Source organism: Rhipicephalus microplus, chromosome 6 (genome assembly GCF_043290135.1).
Source record: "Rhipicephalus microplus isolate Deutch F79 chromosome 6, USDA_Rmic, whole genome shotgun sequence".
Classification (NCBI taxonomy): Eukaryota; Metazoa; Arthropoda; class Arachnida; order Ixodida; family Ixodidae; genus Rhipicephalus; species Rhipicephalus microplus.
The window spans coordinates 99693831-99719234 of record NC_134705.1 but is presented as its reverse complement, the minus strand read 5'-3'; the positions used below and the strand labels follow the sequence as shown (position 1 = coordinate 99719234).

The following is a 25404-nucleotide window of genomic DNA, read 5'->3' as shown; positions in this document are numbered from 1 at the left end:
CCAGTGAAATATTTCTCTTGTTCCTCTCATTGAATAATGGCATTTGGTGTGACTAAGGTGTTCCTAATGCCTCACTATGAGATCAGAAAAACGATTCTCCTTGAAATTGCTTCACAAGCATTTCCTAAGATATTGAATGACACTGCTTGCACATGTACAAACATTTGCTAGTTTTATTGAGGGTTGATGATAAAGGGAATCAGTTGGTGCATCCAAGCCGGACAGAGATTGACTGGCCCTGAAAAGGGCCGTTTAGTTATATATCTTGCAGCTTGTTCCAGGTAGACAGGGCTTCATTCTGTAGAAATGGTAACTCATCACACTGGTTCCCCAGCATGAAGAACATAACTTGATGCTAACACTGGCTCAGATGTTCTGAAATGTCATAGAGGGTACATGAAGGCTGGGTACATGAAGGTTGCAGTTATACTAACTGTACAGTCAGCATGCTTGTGTGATATGTGCATAGCTGCATCAAAGCCATGTGTGAGAATTGCGTGAACAGCTGAAAATTTCAATGGCAGCATAGCTTAAGAAGTCTGTCATCCCTTTTTTGCCAGTTTCCAATATCATCCTTCCCTTTTCATGCATCTTCTTTCAATATATATGGGGTTTTAATTCCCAAAACCACGATATATTAATGAGAAGCAAATTTTGAACATCTGGTGTTCTTTAACATCTTCACTTGTTTGCAGCGCAACACCAGAAACACAGGACAGGGAAGGAGCAAAAGAGAAAGATGGCGCCGACTCTGAAAAAGACGGCACTGACATCATGACACGCACATGTCGTGATGTAAGCTACCCAAAGAGTGGCCTCCCGTGAGAATAGTGAAGAATTGGGAATAGGATCTACCAGTAAGGGCTTTGTGTGCAATTCACAAACAGTGAAAAAGATCCACCAGGGGTGAACCACAGGTACATGGTGCACTCTGGTTGAGAGAGAGCAGAGTAAAACAGATGTGCCAGACAGGAGATTATAAATGGTTTTGTCTGGAGCTGGTGCCAGACCGAGCTCTGATTAAGCGTAAGGGAGTATTGAGCGCCAGGCCAATCTGATCCCATTCCTGTGATGGGGTGCAATGTGATGACAGGTGCGAATTTCATTTTCTTTTTTTTCCATGGGTTTAGGGAAATAATTTATCAGGGATCAGATGAAAATACTTCCGACATACATAATAACATGCTTATTCTTGGGCGTAGTCATGCCTAGCCACCAGATTGGGAGAAAAAGGAATGTTTCCCGAAATGTGCGATAAAGTGTTTGGTGCTACGCCTTGACGGAAGTATTGATAGGTGCTTTGGAAATCGGTACGCCATTTCTGTAATCGTTAAATATGCAACTGCATGTGCCACTGCTAGGGATAGCGTGACACTCCCAGCCATTTCGGGGTAAGCCGTTTTAATCTACATGAAGATGTTAATGAGCCCGTTCTCCATCGCAGCAGTAGCTGGGGCCATTCCTTCAACAAGGCCTACTGCAGTGCCAACTAAACATCTGCATGAATTTAGCGCTAGTACCGTACATAATAATCAGCACGTGCCTTGGGTTCACTTCGATGGTGTTGTGAATTCATCTTGCGTGACAATGGTTTAAGTTGCATGCGTGCCTTAATCAATATTGCAATAGGAGACCATGATTTATCGTCACGCATGGTGTCTTAGCTCGGTCCTCAGTGTTCGAAGCAGGTTCCGCCTTGTGAGTGCATGAGAGAGGCACAAGAGTTGATTTCTGCTCTGTGTTTCTATAATTCCCTAGCCTGTATTATACAGGAAGCGGATAGTGCTGGTGTGCGTCAGCTGCCTCGGTGCGCTCTCAACGGCCTGCCTGGTAAGACTGATAGCTCATTCTATCAGGGCCTTGTCGTACTCCCTCCTCACACTGCGACATGTCCTCCACTTGGAGGACATGATGACAGAACAAGATGATACGAAGCCCAAAACCGCAATGTTTGCAAGCCACAACCTGAGCAAACAATTCAACGGTGAGGCCAGAAAATCTACCTGACTAGGCCTGGAGCAACAAGCCAGAGAGCATATTCTTGGCCGGATAGATGGATGGATGTGGCCGTACCCTTTAGATCGGGCGGCGGCTAACGTCACCTAGCCGTAATGCTTAGTGAACTAACCACAAGATTTTTTTTTCCCCTTTAAATAGTAAAGGTGGACGGGTACTTTGAAGTGAAGGGTTTAATTTTCAATCGTGCCTTGACTTTAGCCACCAATCAGATAACCTCCTTCTAGTTAAGTCTACCCGCTTAAAGTCTATTTTGCCCTCCCTGTCCCTAAACACCAGTGCTTTGAAAAACTCTGCCCCATCATCTTGAACTATAAGGTGAAGCCCTTTACAGAGCATTGTCGAGTGTTCGGCAGTTTTTTCTTTCTCTTCGCACGCACTGCATATTGTGTCTACCTCTTCATATTTGGCCCGATATGTCTTGGTTCGCAATACTCTCGTCCTGGCCTCAAACAGTAGAGAACTACCCTGAGTATTATCATAGATCGTTTCTTTGGCAATTTCCTGCTTAAAAGTTCGATAGATCTCTAGTGCGGACTTCTTAATCATGCCAATTTTCCACATGTCAGTCTCCGTTTCCTGCAGTTACTTTTTAACCGATAGTTCTTTCTGGTTTGGCCACCTGCTGTTTTCTAAGTATTTACCAGTCAATTTCCAGGTTCGCTTCCTCCATTTTGTATTGACATTCTTCATGTACAAGTAGCTGAAAACCTTCATAGCCCAACGCTCCTCCCCCATTTCTGTCAATCGCTTCTCAAATTTTATCTTGCTGCTAGCTTCCCTGCCATCAAATGATGTCCATCCCATATCACCTTGTACTCCCTGGTTTGATGTATTCCCGTGAGCTCCTAAAGCAAGCCTACATATTTCACGTTGCCTAATTTCTAATCTTGCTTGAACTTCTGACCTCATGCACAAGACCGCGTTGCCGAACGTCAGCCCAGGAACCATGACCCCTTTCCATATTCCTCTCACAACATTATACCTATTGTAATTCCGCAGTGCCCTATTTTTCATCACTGCTGCATTCCTGTTATCTTTAGTTGTCATGCATATTTCGTGTTCCCTCAGGTACTCGGTTCCATTGCTTATCCATACGCCCAGTTATTTGTATTTATCTGTTATCTCTAGCGTGACTTGCTGTATTCTAAGCTCACTACCTTTGTTATCATTAAAAATCATGACTACTGATTTTTCCTAGCTGAATCTAAAATCTAACCTATCTCCCTCATTACCGCAGATGTCCATCAACCTCTGCAAATCTTCCTTGTTGTCGGCCATTAGCACTATATCATCTGCATAGATTAATGCTGGTAGTGCCTGATCAATGAGTTTTCCTTGTTTGACTAAAGAGAGGTTGAAAAGCCAAGTCCCCTTGCCTCTAATTTGGCCTCTAATCCTTGTAGGTACATCATGAATAAGAAGGGTGACAGTGGGCACGCCTGCCTAAGTCTACGTTTCACCACTGTGGGCTTGGATACCTGTTTATCCCACTTTTTAACTATCTTGTTAGTTTTATAGATTTCCTTTAAACGATTAGTGACTCCATCTTTTACACCCAGTGTGTCTAGCATTCCCCACAAGTCCTCTTGAACCACGCTATTGTACGCTCCCTTGAATTTCTGCAGGCCGGTAGGAAGCTTCACAGCGCAGCGCCTGATCTTGTGAAACGGCGCAGCCATGCAGGCAGGGCATTCAATTCCCTCCCTATTTTTTGTATACTACTGTCCTTGTGTACATCGTAGAACACATAACAGTAATGATAGCAAACAGATCATTGATTCGGGTAGGCTTGGTGTTTTTATTTAAAATGGAACAACGAGGAAGCTGCTGAAGCTCGTGCCTGTATACAGCTGCTTTATATGGAGATGAAACTTTAACGAAAAAAAATGTAATGATAAACAGTAGGCTCATAACAAACAACATTTCTCTGAGGGTGCATGGAATATATGTCCCATGCAAGGCTATCCATTGCAGTCCTTACTGCATTAATTATGTACACGTACTGCAGGGCATGCAAGTGTATGCAGACACACGCTGACGAAGTGACATTTTTTGCTACATACAAACGTGCACCGCACCAAATAAGACGCACGTGTTTGTATAGTCAGGGAACACTCGTGAATATTGATGAAATCACACAGCTCGCTTACAGTATAAAACAAACACAATTGCGAACAATAAAATGCGAAGCTGTTTAAAGAGGTGGACCCAGGTTACGAGGAGAATTATCAGTATGGCATACACACCACGTGTCAAGCTTTTGCAACATCTAAAGAGACTAAATATGGAAAGTTGCCTTTGTAAGTTAACATGACAGTACTAAATGGAGAAGCCACAAGAGAAAACAATTCATCGTGGGCTAAAGAATGTGTTTTAAATAATATACACAGCTTTGCAAGATAATATCGACGAGTTTTACTCGTCTAGGTGTGGGAGGTGTAGGCCTGATAAAATGCGATGTTGCTTCAGAGCCTTTCTTTCGTAATATTGCAATTTTATTCAGCTCTTTCAAACGCGGCACCGTAAATTTCTACTGGGTGCTCGAACACGGCAAGCAGGTCGCGGGGCAAAATCTTTGTAACATTTTATTACCGAAAGAGCGATACTAGCAATGCTTGAGCTGCACTTGCTGTTTTCTAAATTGTAACCTCCTCAATCTCATCACTGTGATCAGGAAACAGAGAGGAAAAGTACAGCAGTAGTACGTAGAGAAATATTCAATTTCAAGCCCTTTAGCAATATCATCTGAACAAATTGCCAGTTCACTGTTGAATTCTCGATGGAAACAAACAGCTGATCAGGGACGCAAGCTTGGCTTGGCACTGGCTTGGCCGTTCATACAGAGCCAAAAGCCGCTGCAGGAAACTGGATTGCGGATCGTATTGAGACAAAATATTTTATACATTTTTGTTTTCTTTGTTTCATTTCTCTAATTGCTCTTGTGATGGCGTGGACCGCGCTTCGTGATCTCATGTACCGGCGCACTGTTTTTAAGTTTAGTATGGCGCACGATTATACATGATTGCGTGCTTTAATTTAAAAAGGTTCGCGAGTATGGCAGCAACACTGCAATGTCGGGAAGAGGCACGGGGAAGAGGATAGTAGTAGAACCAGTAGCAGCTGCATGCCCGGGTGGAGCGACTGATGCCCAGATGGAGGAATGTCAACCCGATGCCTTTTGTGTTGGCCGTTCTGGCAGTTCCGCCGACTTTATAGGAAGAGACGACCCCGTCGCTTGTCCTCTTCTCCTTTCCTTCGGGCATCAGCGACAACATTGACGGACGACGTGTTCGACTTCACCGTGCACGTGAGTATAGGTTGGTTTTTCATTCGAGTGAATTCTTGTTCAGATTTGCAACTTGTCGACTTCATCCTGATCACCTGTCACCGGCAATAAGTCACATACGTGTGATATTTAGGTGAAATAAATGATAATGCACATTTTCTGCTCCATTTGCGTGACTTAGCTACACCAGGACATGAGGTAAAGCCTTTGTCGCCTAGCCACTAGCAGGCAAGATCGATCACTCGCATCCTTCAGTTCACGAATCAACGCGCCTGCCTTAAAATTAGTAAGCTGCTCGCAAAGAAATCTTACCGAGGCAATTTTGTTTTCTGTGAACAATGCACCGTAGATTTGTCTTGAATAACAAAAAAAAAAAACTTGAAAAATAAATGTCGCGACCTTTTAGAAAACGCCGTGTCTAAGAGCTAGACGCGGCATTTTGTAAAAGGCTCATTAAATTCAGTGTGTTTTCGTAGTTTCTGCTTGAAATTATTATTGTCTATGAATTTCATGGCCCAATCTTTTGCTTTGGCTGAAAATCTCGGCGGCAAAAACTTTGTTCAGTGTCCCTTTAAGGGCAGGTGTAGATGCCATCATTTCAGTCGCAAATCTTTTTGCTAGTCGGTCGGCTGGTTAACAATAAGGGTACTAACTAGAGTTCCAGATTTCATCAGCAACACATCGCCATGGCTTCATCAGATGCTGCATTATATACATTCTATCCTCGTTTTTAAATAGGTGTACCGTACGGTCCACTGTTACAGGAAACAAGCGAGCTCATGGACAGTGAGCCATGTGGTGCTAACTGGCAGCGAGGCTTGTGAATGGGACGCATGCGCATAGAATCGGGGTGCGCCCAGTTTTGTCTGCCATTTCTCCGCCTGTACGCATCACAGCATTGGAAAGCGCATCCGTATTTTAGCTGCGCAATTTATCTAGCCCAGTGTCTCCTGCTTCAGGGATTTCCTGTGAGCACAAAAAACGCATGATTTTAATCGTTGCTGCAGTGTTTTGCAAGTTGTCACCGTAAAGCACATCATATTTTTCGCTTAATGCTTGCTGCAACTAGCAAGTTTCGATGACTGAAAATGCTGTTCAGGTCTGATGTAGCAAACATTTTAAGCTCGTCCTCGTGACCATGAAATATTGGTTTATTAAATAATGGAAGGCAGAGTTGGTATCAGTTGATTTACAGTGTGAAAATGAAAAGTGCGAAGGACCGTGCCTCGCAAGTAAGCCCCGAGAGCATGAGCAGAGAAGTAGCAGATGAGGATGCTCATGCGCTGCATTTCCAAATCTCACCAGCACTAATGCTTGACGGACTGCTGGCCACGCACTAGCGTGTTCTTCCTGAAACAGGACTTTGGCCCTGTAAGCAAGTTCTTGAAGGGCATAAGTAAAACGTAGAATGGGCCCCCTAAATGCACCCATCCTTGAAACATTGGGCTTATGAATTAGTGCCCTTTTCAAAATACAACTATTCTGAGCTATAAATTGTGACAGAACAGTGCACGAAGTTTATAAATGGGAAAAAAGTCTTTAAATGTCCCCTTTATACATAGTGTTCTTGTGATGTCACTTCTGCCGTTGTCGCCCTCTCCCGCCATGCCCGGGAAACTCCCTGGGTACCTACGGCAGTTCACGTGCTACAGTGCGGTTTGTTGGGGGCTCGTCATCTGTTGCTGTGAACGATGTGGAAGCATTGTGGTTTTTTGTTGTCTTACTTTAACGAGCTCATTGGATTAGGAAGGCCTCGCTCGTTCACTCGATACAAGACCAGATAATCAAGATGTGCGACACATATACCAGCCACGGCGTACACCGGCTGCCCGCCACAACCTATGAGGGCCTATTATCTTGCTTTCACTACAAATTGCCTGGCCCAAAAACAAGTGAAAGCTCAAAATCTCTCGAGCCGCAATTTTAAGAGTGGATGTGCGAAGCGCAGCTGCTCCCATCGAAAACTAGTCGTGCAGAGCTAGGCAAGTTTACAAGAGATATAATATTATGAATATATTGTCACGGCCTACGCCACCAAAGTAGCAATGCCCCCCCCCCCCCCCAAGTGTTTTAAACAGTGCTGATGTTGAGCTTGAGCCTCTTTGATTGCAATTTGTGGAAATAGTCGAGGAAAATATTATACAAGGCAGATAGCGACTTTGCGTGGTGTGTGCCGCGGTAATGCCAGTCATCACTTTATTTTTCGCGTATGCTTTAACACACTTTTCACTTTGTATTTTGCTTTTGTTGTACGCTAATGTACAGTGGAGTCACTGAACATGATAGAGACCGTGTATAGAATTAATTGACTAATTAAAAAAAATCCTGACGCCCAACTTGAACCGATCGGCTATACTTCAAAGTGAACTAATATTGTTTCCCATTCTTTATAGTTTGTTTCAATGCAATATCAAATCTCCGCGACCGCCATCACGATTTTAACCGCCTTTCTCGTCATCATGATTTTAACTGCGGACAAGTTTGTATGTACAGTATCTTGGTAAGCTATATCTGTTTGCAGGTAAATACTTGGCTATGGCACTTACCCGTAATGAAGTTGCACCTGAAGATGCAAATATTGCAAAGTTTCTTCAAGTAGCTTTTGTTAATCTGCACCAGCCAAATACGCTGGTACTTTTAGGAAAATCGGAATGTGAGTTCTCAATTTCAGGTTATAACTTTCAGCGAAGAAACACCCTAAGCTCTGCTCCCTCTGCGTGGACTACTAAATCAACTTGCCTCACTAGCAGCTCATAATTTCTCAAACTTGCATCGTGAGGCAAAACTAAACGGGTGCAAGCACGAGGAGACAACATGGCAGTTGTAGGCGATAGATTCGGTTGGTGCCCAGGCATGTTGGTGGCGCATTTCGGAAGTGACGAAAAGGCGCTGCGAGATGCACGTGCACACTTTGTATAGTTGCTGTATTGGACAGCAAACTTTTTTTCTTGTCTGAGCAGTTTTACCAAAGGAAGCTTCATCATATGGCGTGATAAATGAAGCGAATCCACAGGTTGAACCACATCATAGCCTCGCTGTGCTTTTGTACTTTTTTTAGCTCGCAAAATTTATTTGTACATATAAGTGACAACTTGCCAGTAATAAGGCAGCACTTGTTTCTTTACCATATGATCATCTCCGGTGTGCTGCTGCCTCAATATTTCAAATTCTAAGCATTTACACCATTGTATGCTAACTTTTCCTTCAAAGTGAGACAAGCCACATGTGTATCGTAGATCAAGAAGCATGCCAGTTTTACGTACTTGCAAGGTAAACATCAGAAATGCACAGTTGATCAAAAATACTAGTTTAATGGTGCATCTACATAGCAAAGCACCTGTGGCACCTCGGGAACAAGATAATGCCACATATGTTACAAGAGATAATTAAAAAAGACAGGGGACGTTCCGTGAACAAATAGAAACAAAAATAAAATGGCACGTGGCAGCGAGCGAAGGCGGCAAGGGGGGGGGGGGGGGGGGGGGCGTGGGACTTCAGCGGATGAACGTAAGGTGTGTGTTTAATATGTGGAAGAAAAAAAAAATTCAAAATTTTGGCGACTGAAATGAGGGTGACTTAGTGAGGGCGCTCATGACGAGAGTAAACACGGTTATTATTTTTTTTTTCAAATCTCTTTTGAAAGCCACAAAAAATCTGTATGTGGTGCAGCCTAACAGAAGGTCCGTGAAGGCAAATTATGAATTCGTCGTTGTACAAAGGCCTTTTTTTTTTTTTTTCATGCGCACCATCCTCGCCGCGGTGGTCTAGTGTCTGAGGTACTCGGCTGCTGACCCGCAGGGCGCGAGTTCGAATCCCGGCTGCGGCGGCTGCATTTCCGATGGAGGCGGGAATGTTGTAGGCCCGTGTGCTCAGATTCAGGTGCACGTTAAAGAACCCCAGGTGGTCTAAATTTCCGGAGCCCTCCCCTACGGCGTCTATCATAATCATATAGTGGTTTTGGGACGTTAAACCCCACATATCAATCAATCAATCATGCGCACCATAAATAGTGCTCAAAATTTAATTGCGTATGTTGTTTTCATTCTCGCTGTATTCCGTGCTGTTTATGATGTAAAAAAAAAAAGTAGCACGCTGAAGTGGTGCTGCTTTTGGGCAACAGTTGAAAATGGCGGGGTGCATGAATGCGGAATACTGCCGCTTACACTCAAATCACTCTTGTGGTCACCTCCCACTGTTTGCAGCATGTGGTGTGTATACACAGCTGCATATTTCCTAGCTAGAAAAATTTGATTTTAGGTGTTTCATGTCATTTTCCATGTAACTATTCCACAATTGCACACACTGATCAGCAGGCTTTCAATTGCGCTGAAGGACACAGGTGCCATAAAATTCATAGTCGATTCTTTCAAGAAACCGTATGTAAAGGCTGAAGCTTCATGCGTACATACACACACACATACCATATTGTTTTTTGTACTTTATGAAAGCTGCGAAGGTCTCATGTGCCTCCAAGCGTAACCTGTCTTATTTATTCTCCATCACCGCAAAAATTTTGTGAGTTTCAAATAAAAGTGCTTTGCGCATGGCCACTTTTGGGTAATTTTTTTGTGTAAGTGTTATTTGAGCAGCCTACAGTGTTTACTTTATAAGCCTGTATGTATATGTTGCATTATAAGGATGCAGAATGTGTGTAGCTGTACAATATAGATGAAGTGTAAAAATTAAGTGTGTCTATTGTAGTGTTCTTGCAACCAATCTTACCCCCGTATTCTAGAACGTCCCTCCACTCAACGCTTCACCTTCACTTGAGATGGCTGATGGGAGCGCCGTCTCTAAGCAGAGAAAATTGCTGCATGTCAGCAATAATCTGCTGTGATTCTCGAGTAGCGCAGCGTCGCTTTCAAACGAGCAGCGGCACAGTGCTCAACTCTGTCAAGTGAAGGGTGAAAGTCGAGTCGGGGAGCGTTTATGAATATGGGGGTTAGTTTTGTTGTCTTGTTAACCTGCCATTAACACTGGATTGATGCTACTTTGCTCTAGCTGTACAGTGCTCTCCAAGGCTCAAAGAGGCGCCGCACGGGGAAGGCTCGGAGCAAACCATGCGTGAGTTTCCTTTCATTGTTACACTATGCACGTATTAAGTGATAGACTTTAATGTATGCTATTTGTATTGTGCAAGTTTTTGGGGACATACAACTTCCAACACTTATATGTTCTGACGAAAATCACGCAAGAATGAGAGAAGCTTGTGCAAAAATTATGCAAGAGTGTAAGAAGCTTTTGCAGAAGTCTGTGAAATGAAGTTTTGAAATTTTGTGGCAATGTGTCATTGTACAGTGGTCAACAGTCTTGCTCAGCATGCTTGACTACAGGGCTCCCGGCTGCACAGGCGCATCTACGGAGTGCCTGATGCATGATGGGCCAAATGTCAGCCTACACACTGGTGCCTCTTATCCCGGTTTGTCTGTTACATCAGTGTCTCTTGTAAAGGGGATCAACTGTGCTACCTTTTTTTTTTTTCGAATGTAATGAGTCCTTTTTCCAGATTATTGTTGTTTTAAGGTAGAGCCTCACATTTCTATCAAATACTGAAGATTCTATTTTTCCTTCTAGATGCTATGAAGTCACTCCTTGTGTTACAATAGAGTGAACACTGTTATGAGAAAAGCTACTTTATGGAGTTAACTCACTCCATATTGACTTAACACACAGAATTGGTGAAAACTACACTCCATTCCAGCTGCATTAGGAATAATATTCATTTGCATACTTCTGTTTCTTTTGTTTGTTTGTTGGCTGGAGGTTTGTAGTATAGGGTGGCCAGAGGGCACTGTGTAGTCTTTCTTCATCTTCCCAATTTTGTGAACATCAATTGATAGCCGTATGGGAAGCAGCCAGCATGCTGAAACAGCGGTGCAAGCATGCAAGATGTTCACCATTGCATGCAGTCAGTTGCTGTGAGCGACCTACTGCATACAATTAACTGCGAGTGGTGAACTAACGCTGCACTATGTGTGCCTCCTGGAAAGCTGCAATGGTAAAGTGCCACAATCGTATAGTAACATGGATAACATCGCAATTTGTTTGTTGAATAATTTTGCAACAGAATCAATGGAGTTTTGGATAAATTTGTGTATCTGCCTGGTTCATCAAAGCTACAGAGTCAAATGCGGTATATACTCGCGTATTATGTGTACTTTTTTTGTCAATCCGGTCATGTGCGAAGCTAGTAGGAATCGCTGGCCTAAAAGCTCAACTGGGAATATATGTTGCAGGCGCTGTCACAGCTGTCTCAAAGCGGATTGTCATTTGTTTGCTAAGCCTGTTCAAATGCCCCCATTTTCTTGAAGTTCTTCCGAACAGTGCTCACAAAAACCAGTTCCCACGACAGGGTTATACCAGAGAACATAAGTACTCTCCAATAATTGTCGGGAACCCAACGTAAAGTAAGATGCAGACAAGAAAGCGCGATGCCAACACAGTGCTGTGTGTGTCACCCTTCATGTGTGTGTGTCCATTCCTTGTCCCAGTCTTCTATTGCGTTGTGTTCCCTCCGATATCTAACCAACACACCCAAGCTTCTATGCTAAGTCTTATTCAACGCACTCTTCTGCTGGCTCCCATACTGAATATTGCATGTCGAAGAACTCCACGCTGATGTGCTTAGCGGTAGCACGGTTTCAGTTTTCTTCGGTAAGCTTTATAACAGCAATCTGCCTCGTATATAATTATTGTAGCCTATCACAAGGAACGGTAAAAACGCAATGGCCAGATGGCGAAACCGAAAAAAAAAAAAATGAGTGCGAAAACCTGCCTCATCTAGTTGATGTGACAGGTCCTTGCACGCGTTCAACATCTGTGCTGTGTCTCGGGAATACATTCTTGCCGTGGAAGAGGTGGGAAGATAGGAGGTAAACCTTTAGGCATTTCGGACTACACATAAACAGGTTTCAGTTTTCAAGTTCGATATTCTTGGGAAAGCATGAAAGTTCATGGAAGAAGGGACCTTGCACTCAGTCCATTTTGTGTAAGACTGCACTCGCCTGCTCGACAAGAGATGTGCCTGACCAGAGCATCATGAAGTCAAATGTGTCTGTGTGTGTGCTGGCAAGGTGGCTCGGGCTGGTTGGGGAGGGCAAAGTATGCGAGCAAAAAGTTTCTTGTAGTAAAGCAGGCTGGCTGATTATACTGGTGAGCAAATTATGTGAGGATGCAAATTGTGCGAGTAAATATGGTATGTACTCTTGTATGTTTCAGCTCTATTGCTACGGATCCTGCGGATCCAACTTGGCATCCGGCAGCAACAAAGACAGGTTCTGCAGGAGGTGCGACAGCTGAAGCACAAGGTACGACTCTTGTCCGTGCCTCAGCACGCCCAACCAGCACAGCGCCCCTCTGACCTTCCCCGGCTGCCTGCTGGTACAATTGGAGAAGTGCGAGACAGCAGAGGCAGCTGTGCAGAGTAAAGCTGTGGCTGCGGCTTTGGTGTATATTTCTTGATTTTTAATGTGCCTATGTAACATGCAGAAATTTAGTACTGCTTTAAGATACTGTGTTTCGGGAAACAAACTAGTCAGGTTATCTCATAAGCCACTCTACTACAGTCGAATATGAATAATTCGTACTCAAAGAGGCCAGAAAATTTGTTCAAATTAAAAGAAGTTCAAAATAATGAAAGTTATTGTAATTACTTGAATCTAACACGGACCTTTTTTCCGGTTAAGAGAGTTCATAAATCGCATGTGCATTAGAATCGAGTACGAAAAAAAAAATTAATATGGTCATTCTATTGCCATCGCCACTTACAAAATTGCCGCCCCCTACGTGCGTCAACATGGCGCGTCGGTCATTTCTGCCTATGTGTTTCCCATGCGCGGCACTTCATACGTGTGCTGAGGAGTTCGTCATCTTGTAGTACATTAGCATCGACAGCATGGTAGGGCCGACTCCAAAAACTCAACGAGTGCACCACAATGCTGCTTCTAAAAGAAAAGTCGTCGCGTGTGCCGGAACGGACAGAAATCTGGCCGCATCGCGGTCATTTGGAGTTCCCGAAACGTGCGTGCGGGACTGGCGGAAACAAAAGCAGAATATTGTCGACAGGAAAGATTCACGCAAAGGCTTCAGTGGACCACAGCAGGGTCGGTTTCCACAAATTGAAGAGCTGCTCGGCGAGTATGTGATTAAGCAGTGAGCGGCACAGTGGCCCGTGACGACAGAACTGCTCCAAAGTGCAGGCTATGCAGTTAGCCTTAGAAAAAGGGCTAATGCAGAGCCATTTTAAAGCGAGCAGGTGCTGGCTAACGAACTTTATGAAGAGAAAAGGCTTTTCCCTCCGAAGGCGAACGGGCATATGCCGGAAGTTGCCGGAGGAGTACGAAGAAAAGCTTCAGAGTCTTCAGAGGTTCCTCCTAAACTTGCGGCACAACAACGGCTACCTGCTTGGGCAAATCGGGAATGCCGATCACATGCCTCTTTACTTCGACATGCCTGGCACCACAACCGTCTAGGAGAAGGGGGCGAAGCAAGTTTGTGTACTGACATCGGGCCACGGTAAAACTAGAGTGACAGCAATGCTCTGTTGCACGTCAGATAGGCATAAGCTTCCCCGTACTTCATATTTAAACGGAAGACGCTCTCAAAAAGAGTCGTTTTCGCGAGTGGTGTGATCAAGCGGGCCAACGAGAAAAAAAGGTGCGCGTTGCAACCGACGTCTTGTTTTTTCCTTTTTTTTTTTTTGTCGCGGAAATCGGGCGCGCGTTACAATCGAGGGCGCGCGGCAGAATAGAGTAAATACGGTAAACGAGCGGAGGGCTCACCATGCAGTGATGCATGGGCATGGAGAAGTTTTATTCACAAATTACAGGACATCCGTCATTAATTAAAGTAGTCAATACATGTCTGTACACGTTGGCCTTGCAACGAGTCAACAAGTTTTGCGTGCAGTTTGCAAAGCATTTGTACTTCGGCTTCAGTATTCTCCTGGCAAAAGAAGTTGCGCGCGGCAATGTCCAGTGCTGACACTCTTCGAAGACAACTGTGTTTCCACTGTTACCATCTGCGCTGCAGCCGGAGCGTGGCCAGCACATGATGAGAATGGAGGAGCGTCTCCACCTGGAGAAAAGCAGATCGGCATTCGAGAGAGAAACACTCCGCGGCAGCTTTTTTTTTTTTTTCTCTCTTCATGCGCGGTGTTGAAAGGAGAAGAGTCTCTACATAGCAGGAACGAAAAACAGGGAAGCGTGACACCGGCGCGTTGCAGATCGGCATGAGAGAGCCAACTCTCTGCGACAGCTTTTTTTTCCCTCTTTCTCTTCATGCGCAGTGTTAAGAGGAGAAGGGTCTCTACGTGGCAGGGACGGAAAAAGCCGAAGCGGGGCACAGGAATGTCGCAGATTGGCATTTGGCAAACATTCCACCGCAGTCTTTTCTTTCTTTTTCTTCATTTTCTTCTTCAAGCACAGCGATGAAGTGTCTGAAGTGCCACCGCTGGATTGGGGCCGGGGTGCTGAGAGCATTTTCGGAGCGCGGTATAGCGTTGATAGGACCACAGCGTCAGTTCTAATTAAGTGTGTTGGAATTAATGAGATTCGACTGTATTTACTATAGTCTGTGAAGTCCGAGTGAACTGTCCTAAGCTAGCAGACGATGTAGGCGGCATCGTGTGTTTGATGGGCAGTGACTAGCAATAGCCTGCTTAAAACAGACATTCAGTAATTTTGTTCATTTATCACCCTATTTCGTGTCGGCTGCGGCTCTCTCTACTTTGAGCTACAGTTCACCCTGCCTTGTGTTAGCCGATTTCTTACTTTTTTAAAAATCTAACATGCACCCAATTTCGCAGTGTGAAGAAAAATGCACCTTCGTTTATTGTGATGAGATTTCTATAGCGACATGCCTCTTTGTTGGCTATCACAGAAAAATATAAACAGCAAATGGTGCGACCATCTAGTGCGACCTTTATTTTTCTATCAGTTTCATCTATGACCAAGATTTGGTCGCTCTAAGGTTGCCTCTTAGTACGCCTTGATCATGTTCATTTATCTTGTTGTGCTCTGCTTACAATGCATTGATTAGAAACATGTCCAAGCTTCTTTTTGAATTCCACATATTTTATCGTTTTTCACCTGTAGAAGCTACACCTGGTCAACATTCAGGCAAAGACATTGTAACCTCGAAGAAACGTGTATGGGAATTTGAGCACTGTACAAAGTAATTATACTATTTCATAGCTAGAATCAGTATTTATTAAGGGTTATAACAGTGTTGTATTTGATTTCATAACAGCGAAACTGCATTCAGAGAAGGACTCTGAAAGGTTCTCACACTGAGTGTGAGAGGGCTGATGTGGAAACCATTTTAGGTCAAGTGAGTTGAAGTTAGCGTAAAAAAACAATGAAATGTTGTGGTGCCCGAAAATTCAAGTTGTTATTTTCAGTGTCCTCTTCTTGCAGATTTTTATCATGAAAACATTTCGATGTGCTGTTGCATTCACACCATCTATGCTTCTTGCATTTTTTTACAATGCAAGCACCTCCTGCAGATTGGGGGACGTGGCCTCCGAGAAATTGGTGTGAATGCCATGAAGGCTGTATTGGCACATGACGTGCAAGTGCTGTACAGCCTTCATGGCAGAAAGGGGAAAAGGGCCTTTGTGAACCTGAGGCTCTGTAGATTAGTGACAGGTTAGACTTGTTCATCGTTTTATGTGTGTGTATCCTTGTGTATTCTCTGTACTGCAGTGCTTCATGTGTACTATGGTATTTCTGTTCTTGTATGCAGATGTCATCTGCCAAAAAGCAGGGTGCGACCAGGCGGAGGCCCTCAACTTTATTAAGAGGTGGCTGCCAGGATCTGGTGATCGCTGTCGGGGCAGGAAGCGGCGCTTCAGAGAAGCATTTGTTGCGGAGCAGCCCGATGATCCCCACTCTCAGAGTGCAGATTATCAGCTGCTCGCGGCAGCTGGCTTCCTGCCCAGCCACAGCAGCCAGGGCCTTGACAGCACGACTGTCACTGTGCCCCCAACGCAACCTGACCTGCAGTAGAGCGGGCCTTTTTTAGTTGTGTATATATATTTTTCAATGTATACATTTTTTGCTGTACCAAATAAATAAAAAAAACAAAGAATAAATAGTCTGCAGACTGTCGGTGGTGCACTGTTCGGCTAGCTTATGCTGATTCGGAAGCACCATCACCATGTTTTAGTTACGAAAAAATGCTCTAAACTATGAATATTCTCGATTACCATGTGGGGGACATATGTGGGGATTGCAAGTGGGGGACATACGCTTTCAACATTTACTTCCCAACGACTTTTTTCGATCTGCTGTACCAAATACCAGTACCAAATAAAGCACCTGCTATTGCAAAAGATAAATTGGTAAAAAAATAAACTACGCTTATAGTGTTAGCAAAGGGAATGAGGTATAAAAGATGAAATAGATCGAGTAACTGCTTTCAGTTCTCAGCATTCAATTTTCTGTTGCCCCAAGTATACAGGGCTGCAAAGCTACAAGAGCGAGTCATCGAGGCATATTGTTTAAATCTTCCGGTAAGAAAAATTCCCTACTAATAATGGTTACATAATGGCAAGCCAATCAGTAGCCAATATTCGTCGTGCAGGAAACATCGGTGTAATAACGGCATTTGATTGGCTGCAATGGGGCCCTGGATTGGTCCAATGTCGGTCGTACATCCGTAGCCAATATTCGTCGTGCAGCAAACATCGGCGTAAAAATGGCATGTGATTGGCTGAAATATGGCCCAATGTTGGCCGAACATTGGCAGCTTTGTCGGCAATACGATGGGCCTTCGTCGGCCCAATGTTGGTTGCATACTGGCTAAAACATCGGCAAAACGTCGGCCCATCATTGGCTTGAACGTCGGCCCGACATTGGAAGAAGTTGCACTTCCGACGTCGGCCCGACGTCGGTGCCGATGTTAGCCGATGTTGGTCCAAGATTGGTCCAACGGCGGCGTGCTGCCTGGGCTGCCATCGAATCAAGCGTTTTATATTCGGCGATACCGAAACCTGCCACAGCACATAATACATAAACGTGAACGTGGCGAGTGTAGGAAGAGTGCGTGGTATAGTATGCACCAGAGCACTCCAGTGAAAATCTAAGCATTTCCTAGTGTGCACCAGCAACACAGCGGTTAAGCCGGTGCCCCTACCACTGTTACCCAGCCATTTCTCAGGGTGCCCAGCGAAGTTTCAGTAAATGCCAACGTGTGTCAGCGTTTAAAGTGCGCACCAGTGCCCAAAAAAGTATTGTGGTCATGCTGGTAATTAACTGCATTAATCCGGAGTTCTGTGTTCCTAAAACATGCGATAAATGCCACGACACCATAGAACTTCCCATATGTTCTGGCATTGCTCCGCGTTACGCAGCGACAAGGAAAACACCGAAGAACAATGGGACACAGCTTTGTGCAATTCTACACTAAAAGGACAATAATGGGCAATCCAACGGGCCCTTGAAGTCACTGAAAGGCTTTGTCTTTCGGTCCCAACGTGGGAGCGGCTCGCCTCTGGCTAGGAGACTAGTACGAAGCGGGCTAGTCTTCTTAATAAAGTTGTTTCATTCATTCATTCATAATGCTGGGGCGCTGGTTTTTGCAGTATGTATTGAGCTGTATTCATTGCGCACATATGCAATTATCACCGTAATAACGGATTGCATCCTCTAAAGACACACTATATTAGGCGCCGCTTACAGTAAATGGTGACAAAATTTAGCCAAACTTTCACAGTAAATTTCTTCTACTGAACGAAATGTTTTGTTTAGAAAATATTGGGCTAAGTCGAACGGCAAAAAAAGCTAGTGCCCGTTGTCAGGTAATGTTTCGACAAGCGTTATAAGTGCTCATTTATCATTTGCTACTTATAAATCACAAAGTCGAACGCGAGAGAGGCGTTTCGTGAAGTGTGCTTCAGTCATGTATAAGCCTGTTCAACCATCACGTGCGACAAATATCAGGTAGATAAAACGCAAGGGCGGTACAATAATGTAATCGACTTACATTTGCAATGTCAACAATCCCGTTTTGTGTTTCTTGCGTTTCGCCACTTCCATCGCCAGTTTGCTGTTCATCGTGTTCAGCTTTTGCCACTATGGCTGTTAATAGCATTCCGACCATTACAGCAGTAAAGCTTCCCATAGCTACTGTTTGCATGCTTCAAACACGAATGAGTTCGCCTTAGTACACCAGTCTAGCCACTTTATAAAGACGTGGGTCTAGTTTCGTGACGTCTGTAAAACGTGACATCCGTCAGCGAGGAGCAAAAGCATTTTCTGATTGTTTATTACTTTTTATTATTTGTATGAAAGTGATTGCCAATAACACTGATGCGTGGTGTTTTCTTTTTTATGTATTGCCTACTGGCACAATTCCAACATGTGCCCTATGATTTCTCTGTTCTAAGCATGAATTCATCACAATGCATTTTTTTTCTATGAGCTGAGATTGTTAACGCAATGATGTTAACACTGCAGTGCCCTTTTGTAATTTCACCTCCACCGAATCGCCTGCCTCTAATCTCTATTAGACAGTTAAGGGGAGCGGGGCGAGATAGCACTCACTAGTATTACACGTGAACCAATACGTAGGCTGCAGTAAGAAAACATTGAGCAGTGGCAAACTCTGAAGTAGCGTATTTCGGGGAAAAAGTCACTTTCGCTGAAAGGGCAAAGATATCAGTATGATGTGAAAATTAAGTTTCACGCGAACGACAAACAGCTCTCAACCTGCAATAAACTTCTCAAGCAAAAGAACGCGCGAAAAAGGTTACCCGAACCAACAATTATAACAAGTCCACATTTGCATCGGGCAGCTGAAACACAAGGAAGGATGCACTAAACGAACACACAGGTATAACGTTACTAGCCCAAACTGAGCACGGTACAAAGTGTACTTTGTATTTGAGCCGCACGCTGCAAATTATCAGCTCATCACCATCATCATCAGCATTACTTCACCCATTGCCAGGCAAAGATCTCTCTCATTTTCCCCCAGTCAACGCTATCGTGTGCTTGTTACTCCCCGTTATAGCTGCAAGCTACTTAATTTCGTCGGTCTGTCTAACTTTTCGTGTCTGCCTTGCACATTTTTCTTCTCTTGGAATCCAGTCAGTTAGTTACCCTCAAAAACAAGTGGTTATTCTGCCTACGCGCTACGTGATCTGCCCATGTTCATTTCGGCTTTTTGATTTAAACTATAATGTCCTTAACCCTCATTTGTCCCTTGAACCACTCGGCTCACTTCTCGGTGCTTGATGTTACACTTCTAATTTTTTTCTTTCCACCGCTCACTTCGTCATGTTCAGTTTAAGAACAACCCTCTTTGTAGGCCTCTCGGCTCCTGCTCCATAAGTTTACCGGTAAATTGCAGCTGTTGTATACCTTTCTCTTGAGGGATAAAGGTTAGCTGCCATACAATATTTGATTATACCTGCCGGATGTGCTCGACCGCATCCTTATTTATCTAGTCATTTCGCATCTCACGGTTCGGCTTCCCTGTTAGAACCTGTCCTAAGTAGTAGTAGTAGTGGTAAACATTTATTTAGAAAAAAAGAGAGGTTGCTTCGAACACCGGCCTCTAGTGGGTCAGCCTCCCTGCATTACTAGGTGCAGTCCTTGGTCAGGGACCTCATTGGTCGTGGCCGCTGACCTGGCACGCTGGACTACGGCTCGCTGGGCCGCAAGGTCCTGGTAACCGAGCCGGGCCGCCTCCCAGCCCTCTCTTGTTTGATTTGGGTTGGGGGTAAAGAAGGATTGAGCTGGCATGCCCATACCATGTGGTAGGCGTCAGCCACCTCCGCACGGTACTGGCAGAGGCCGAAAAAGAAAAGTCAAAGTGTCTAAACGCTGCCGGGCACAGTAAAGTATTGGTAAATAGGCGGAGACGAATTCTCTCGTTTGCATTCCTAAGTCCTTTGCAGGGCGGAGGAAAATGGCGGTGGGAATCCCGGTAATGGGTAATTATCTCTCTACAAGTTAGGAGAGGAGCGTTTTCTTCTGGTCATAGATGGAAGAGGCAGTGGCTTGGGGAAAGAGTGCGCGGGCGGCAGCGTGCACCGCCTCATTGCTTGCGAGGCCCTGATGGCCAGGAGTCCAGATTATTGAACGCGGAGAAGGGTGACGTATTCGCGAGCAAGATTTGAGAAGAACGGCTATTTGGGCTAGTTGGTTAGAATCCATGGTGATAACGGCTGCAGCGTGAGCACGAGGGTACTAGAAGATTAAGGAAATTTCGCATCTAGAGGTGTGATCCATCCCAGTTGAAATTTCCGCAAGCTCCTTTGGAGTGTGTTATATAATTTGAGAACTGTCGTGTGACATAGCCACAGCTATGTCCACCCCTTCAGCATGGGTAGCATTGGCTGCGTGGAAGGAAAGACCATCCACCTGCCTGTCTTGGTGGACCACGGCGGCCATATACCAACCTCCGCGATTAGTGCTGGCGATGTCCGTGTAAAATACGCTTTGTTTAGAACCTAATTGGTGTCCGAGAGCAAGAGCCCGCGACTCTTGACGACCAGTGTGCTACTCACGTGACATATTGGTGGGGAAGGGTCGAACATGAATCGCGTATTTCCAATGTTTGGGCACTCGTACCTGCTCCTCTGTGTGAAATTCATGCCGAATGTGTAGGCGATCTAGGAGTCGTCTGCCTGACGGTGTCTGCGCCAGACGCGTACAATGATTTCTTAGGTGAGCCTCCCGGATCTCCAGATAGGAGTTTACCACTCTCAACGCAAGAAGTTTTGCATTGGAAGTAGTGATCGGGAGATCTAGGGCTCTCTTGACAATTTTGCGAAGGGTGACCTTCAAGGAATCTTCATCGTGCTTCCGTAAGTACAGGTACGGAGCCGCATACAAGATGTGACTAGTGACAAAAGCATGTGTGAGACTAAGCGCATCCTTGCTTTTCAAGCATCCCCGCTTGTTTGAGATTCGGCCGACCATGCGGACCACCTGTTGTCCAAACTTACGCAGCTTGTGAAGTGTTGTCTACCAGTTCTAAGGAAACGTATTTCTTTACAACTCTCAGTGTCACGATACTTATCGCAAAACGCTGTTCTCTCCCTATACTGTTGCACGTTGCTTTGGTTTCACACATATTAATTTTTATACCTACTCATCTGCTTGCCTTCTCAAGTTCAGTATCATAACTTGTGAGTAGTACCCTGACCTAGTCTTCAATTCGATGTCACCAGTAAATGAAAAATTGGCAGATCCCACATACACTGGAATTGATGATATGCGAAGCACGCAGAACTGTTGTATGCCACTTTAAAATCAGCACAACGTTACGAGGTGGAGGTGAATGATGCCGTACATGACTTCCGTGTCATGATTATTTTGTTTGGATGTATCGTTTCCCATCGCCATATATTCCCGTTGCGTGATAACAAGTTTAGTATATGTGGAGCAAGCGAAACGGCTGTAAGCACGCTATTAGCTGGGTATGTTGTCATGTTCTTACATGACACGCGTGTCAAAAGTGTCATGTTTGCACCAGTCATATATTTCGTCATCCATTGACGTCATATGCGGAGCAAGCAAAACAGCCGCGAGCAATCATGGAGCGCCCAATGTTATAATCCAGTGTAGCGTTGACGCGCGCGCACGCTGGGACAGTGACGCAACGTTAGCAAAACGCGAGCACTCTAATATTTGACGTCAGGCGCGACCAGCGTGTTCAGCGCGCCCCGACGGCAACCGGCGCGAAATATAACATGCTGCATTTTGCACCGATGCGTTACCCAGACAACACTGCGTCTCCCTCTTTTCTTGACCGAGGGGCGCCGAACGTGCTGGAACGCACATGCGTCAAAGCAACGCAGCGCGGCGCGCGCCTGCGAGTATATAGCAGCACAAGCACTTGGCGTGGCAGCACCGCCGTGACGCGACGAAATGAACGCCAGAGAGCGCGCGCAACGCGTCACGTCTAAATGTATTGGCGTCTTGACTGTGGCATGATCAATTTCTCAAAAGACACGCATCTCATGATTATCATGTTTGCACCAGTCACATACATTCGTCATCGATTGGCGTCGCATAATACCGATTTTTGTACATGTGAAGCTAGCGAAACGGCCGCGAGCGCATCATGCGCGTAGCATGCAATTATGTTTTACATGAAAGGAATCTCATGTTTATCATGTTTGCATTAGTATCGTTCCTTCGTCATCTACACATGCGCCGTAATACCCAACTTAGTATAAGTGAAGCTAGCGACACTGCCGCCAGCGCATCATGAGCGTGGCATGTATAATGTTATTACATGACACGCATGTCATGTGTATCATGTTTGCATCAGTCAGATACCTTCCTGATTCATTCACGTAATGTAACACTAAATTTGGCATGCGTGACGCCTGTGGAACTGCCGTGAGTGGATCATGAGCGTGAAACGTTGTCATGTTGTTACATGACACGCATGTCATTATTTTCATGTTGGGGTGTGTCGCTTGCGCTCTCTATGAAATCTTGTCATACCATATCAGTTTTGCAATATGCCATGTAAACGAAACCACCGCAAGAGCTGCTGGAACATGAAATGCAAATCGGGACGTTCATGACATACATGTCATGATTTTTATGCTATGACTAGTCAAATATGTTCATCATACAGTCATGTTATGCCATACCAAGTTTGGTATCGATACCATTATCGAAACAGCTAGAAGAGCTAAAGTCATAGGCGGCTAGATAGGTAGATAGATAGCTAGATAGCTAGATAGATAGATCTATCTATCTATCTATCTATCTATCTATCTATCTATCTATCTATCTATCTAGCCACCTACAACTTTCAGCTTTCCTGGTCGTTTCGGTGATAGTATTGATACAAACCTGGTATGACATAACATGACAGTATGAAGAACATATTGGACTACTCATCACATGAAAATTATGGGATGGATGTCATGAATGTCATGATTTACATTTCGTGGTCCTGCAGCTCTTTCGGAGTTTTCATTCGGATGGCTTGTTGCAAAACCAGTATGGTATGACATGATTACATGGGAATCACAAGCGACAGACTAACAGGAAGATTATGACATGCGTGTCATGTAACAACATGACTACATGCCACGCTCACGATGTGCTGGCAGCCGTTTCGCCAGCTCCACTTATACCAAATTCGGTTTTATGGGACGTCAATGCATGACAAAGGTATGATAAGGGTGTAAACATAATAAACGTGAAATGCGTGTCATGTAACATGACTACATGCTATGCTCATGATGCGGTCGCGGCCGTTTCGCTTGCTTCACTTGTACGAAAGTCGCTATTACGCGACACGAACGAATGACATAGAAAAATTACACATTCAAACATGATAATCACGATATGCGCGTCATATAACAACATGACAACACGATACACTCATGATGCATTCGTGGCCGTTTCGCTAGCTCTTCATATGCCGAATCCGGTATTACGTGACGTCAATGGATGACGAAGGCATGCGACTGGTGCAAACATGATAATCATGCGATGGGTGTCAGGTGAAAACATGACTACATGCCACAGTCAAGGCGCCACATTTCGACGGCATACGGTGCGCGTGCTCGCCGGCGCTCAGTTCGTCGCGTCACGCCGGCGTTGCGACACCAGGCAGTGGTCCTACCATATACTCGCAGGCGCACGCCGCGCTGCGTTGCTTTGACGCATGCACATTTCAATGTGTCCGGCGTCCTTCTGTCACTAAAAAAGGGAGACGCAGTGTTGTCTGGGTAACGCATCGGCGCGAACTGCAGCATGTTGTATTTCACGCCGGTTGCCGTCGGGCCACGCCGAGGATGCTGGTCGCGCCTGGCGTCAAATAATAGATTGCTACACTGGAGTATATTGGGCCCTTCATGGTGCACTCGTGGCCGTTTTGCTAGCTGCACATATACCATATTTGCTGTTACGTGGCGTCAGTTTGACTGGTGCAAACATGGTAATCCTGACACGCGTGTCATGTCAGAACATGACATCACACCACGCGCATAGCGTGCTCGCGGCCGTCTCGCTAGCTCCACATTTACTAAATTTCCTATCACGTGACGTGAATAGATAACGAAGGTAAACGACACATCAAAACATGATAATCATGATACGGAAGTCATGTACAGCCTCATTTACCTCCACTTTGTAACGTTGTGCTGATTTTAAAGTGACATATCAACATCTCTCATTCGTGCTTCGCATAGCATCGATTCCCGCTGTACGTGGGATTCGCTAATATTTTTTTTTCTACCACTTACCGCCGGTGACGGATATGTTGGGAAGAGGGACTATTAGGTTTTCAGCATTTCTGCATTCCCTAAAATTGTGCAATTAGCGCACGGCGGCACGCACTCCCATCTCACACGCGAACTTTGGCCCGCAGAGGCGTGGTGGGGAGGATCGTACGTGTTGCATGGCCTGTGGCTTTCACCGGAACGATTTTGTTGTAGTTACCGAGCGCACAAAGGTCAGTGCAATTGTTGCGCGTTCTCCGTGAGCAAAAAGAGAGTGCTTTTGAGACGAAGAACGTAGGAATGGAGACGCTTATTTGCGTTCATTCATGTCTGTGAGCATGTTCCGTTCAATATTTGTGCGTGAGAAATGCGGGGCACGTTCCGATCTGCTTGCCGTTCTGCGCGTGTCCTTCCAATTTGTTGCTATCGTGTTCATTGCTTCACCTTTGTGGTAAAGCTGCGACTTTTTTGCTTTTGTCAGTTAGTTCTTCAAAGGACTGTAAATTGCGTTATTTGCCTTAGATGCCGGCCGCAGAACACATTTGCGCTCACTTGTATATGCGCTCTGTGTTGTCAGCACTTTTTTTCTCTTTGTTTTTTCCTTTAAGGACTCGTCCATGTAACTGTTTTGTGTGATGTGTGGAGGTGTGTTTATACAAGACCGACACAACACTAACATGAGCCCGTCGAAAACACGAGGCAGACGCATACCATCGGCCGACGAGCCACCCGCCGACAAAGTCGCCAGACCCCATAGTCACACTAGACGGGCGATGACGACGACGCCTCAAAAGATAGCATTTCATCGTAGTGTAACATGATGAGAGACCAAAAACATCAGCGAAACGCATTCGCAGACCTGTTATCGGCGTGTCGTCGGGAGATCGGTGGCTAAGCG

At 45.0% G+C, this 25404-nt stretch overlaps 2 protein-coding genes across 2 annotated transcripts in view; one reads left to right on the top strand and one right to left on the bottom strand.

Moving 5' to 3' along the window:
* Window positions 1–18446, bottom strand: part of LOC142764839 (uncharacterized) — a 140490-nt gene extending 122044 nt beyond the window's left edge. The window contains exon 1 of the mRNA XM_075865373.1: window positions 18290–18446. Coding sequence (XP_075721488.1) covers window positions 18290–18442 — 153 coding nt within the window. The 5' untranslated portion in view covers window positions 18443–18446. The remainder of the gene's footprint in view (window positions 1–18289) is intronic.
* Window positions 5033–16556, top strand: LOC142764838 (uncharacterized). The gene is made up of 4 exons (XM_075865372.1): window positions 5033–5326; window positions 10307–10369; window positions 12524–12612; window positions 16049–16556. The coding sequence occupies exons 2-4, from the start codon at window positions 10366–10368 to the stop codon at window positions 16325–16327; spliced, it is 372 nt and encodes a 123-aa protein (XP_075721487.1). The 5' UTR covers window positions 5033–5326; window positions 10307–10365; the 3' UTR covers window positions 16328–16556.
* Window positions 18447–25404: the final 6958 nt, after the last annotated feature.

Excerpts from the sequence above, each read along its gene's own strand:
- LOC142764838 (XM_075865372.1), top strand. Across the intron at positions 12,613-16,048 it reads TGCGACAGCTGAAGCACAAG|ATGTCATCTGCCAAAAAGCA; the intron begins GTACGACTCTTG and ends TCTTGTATGCAG.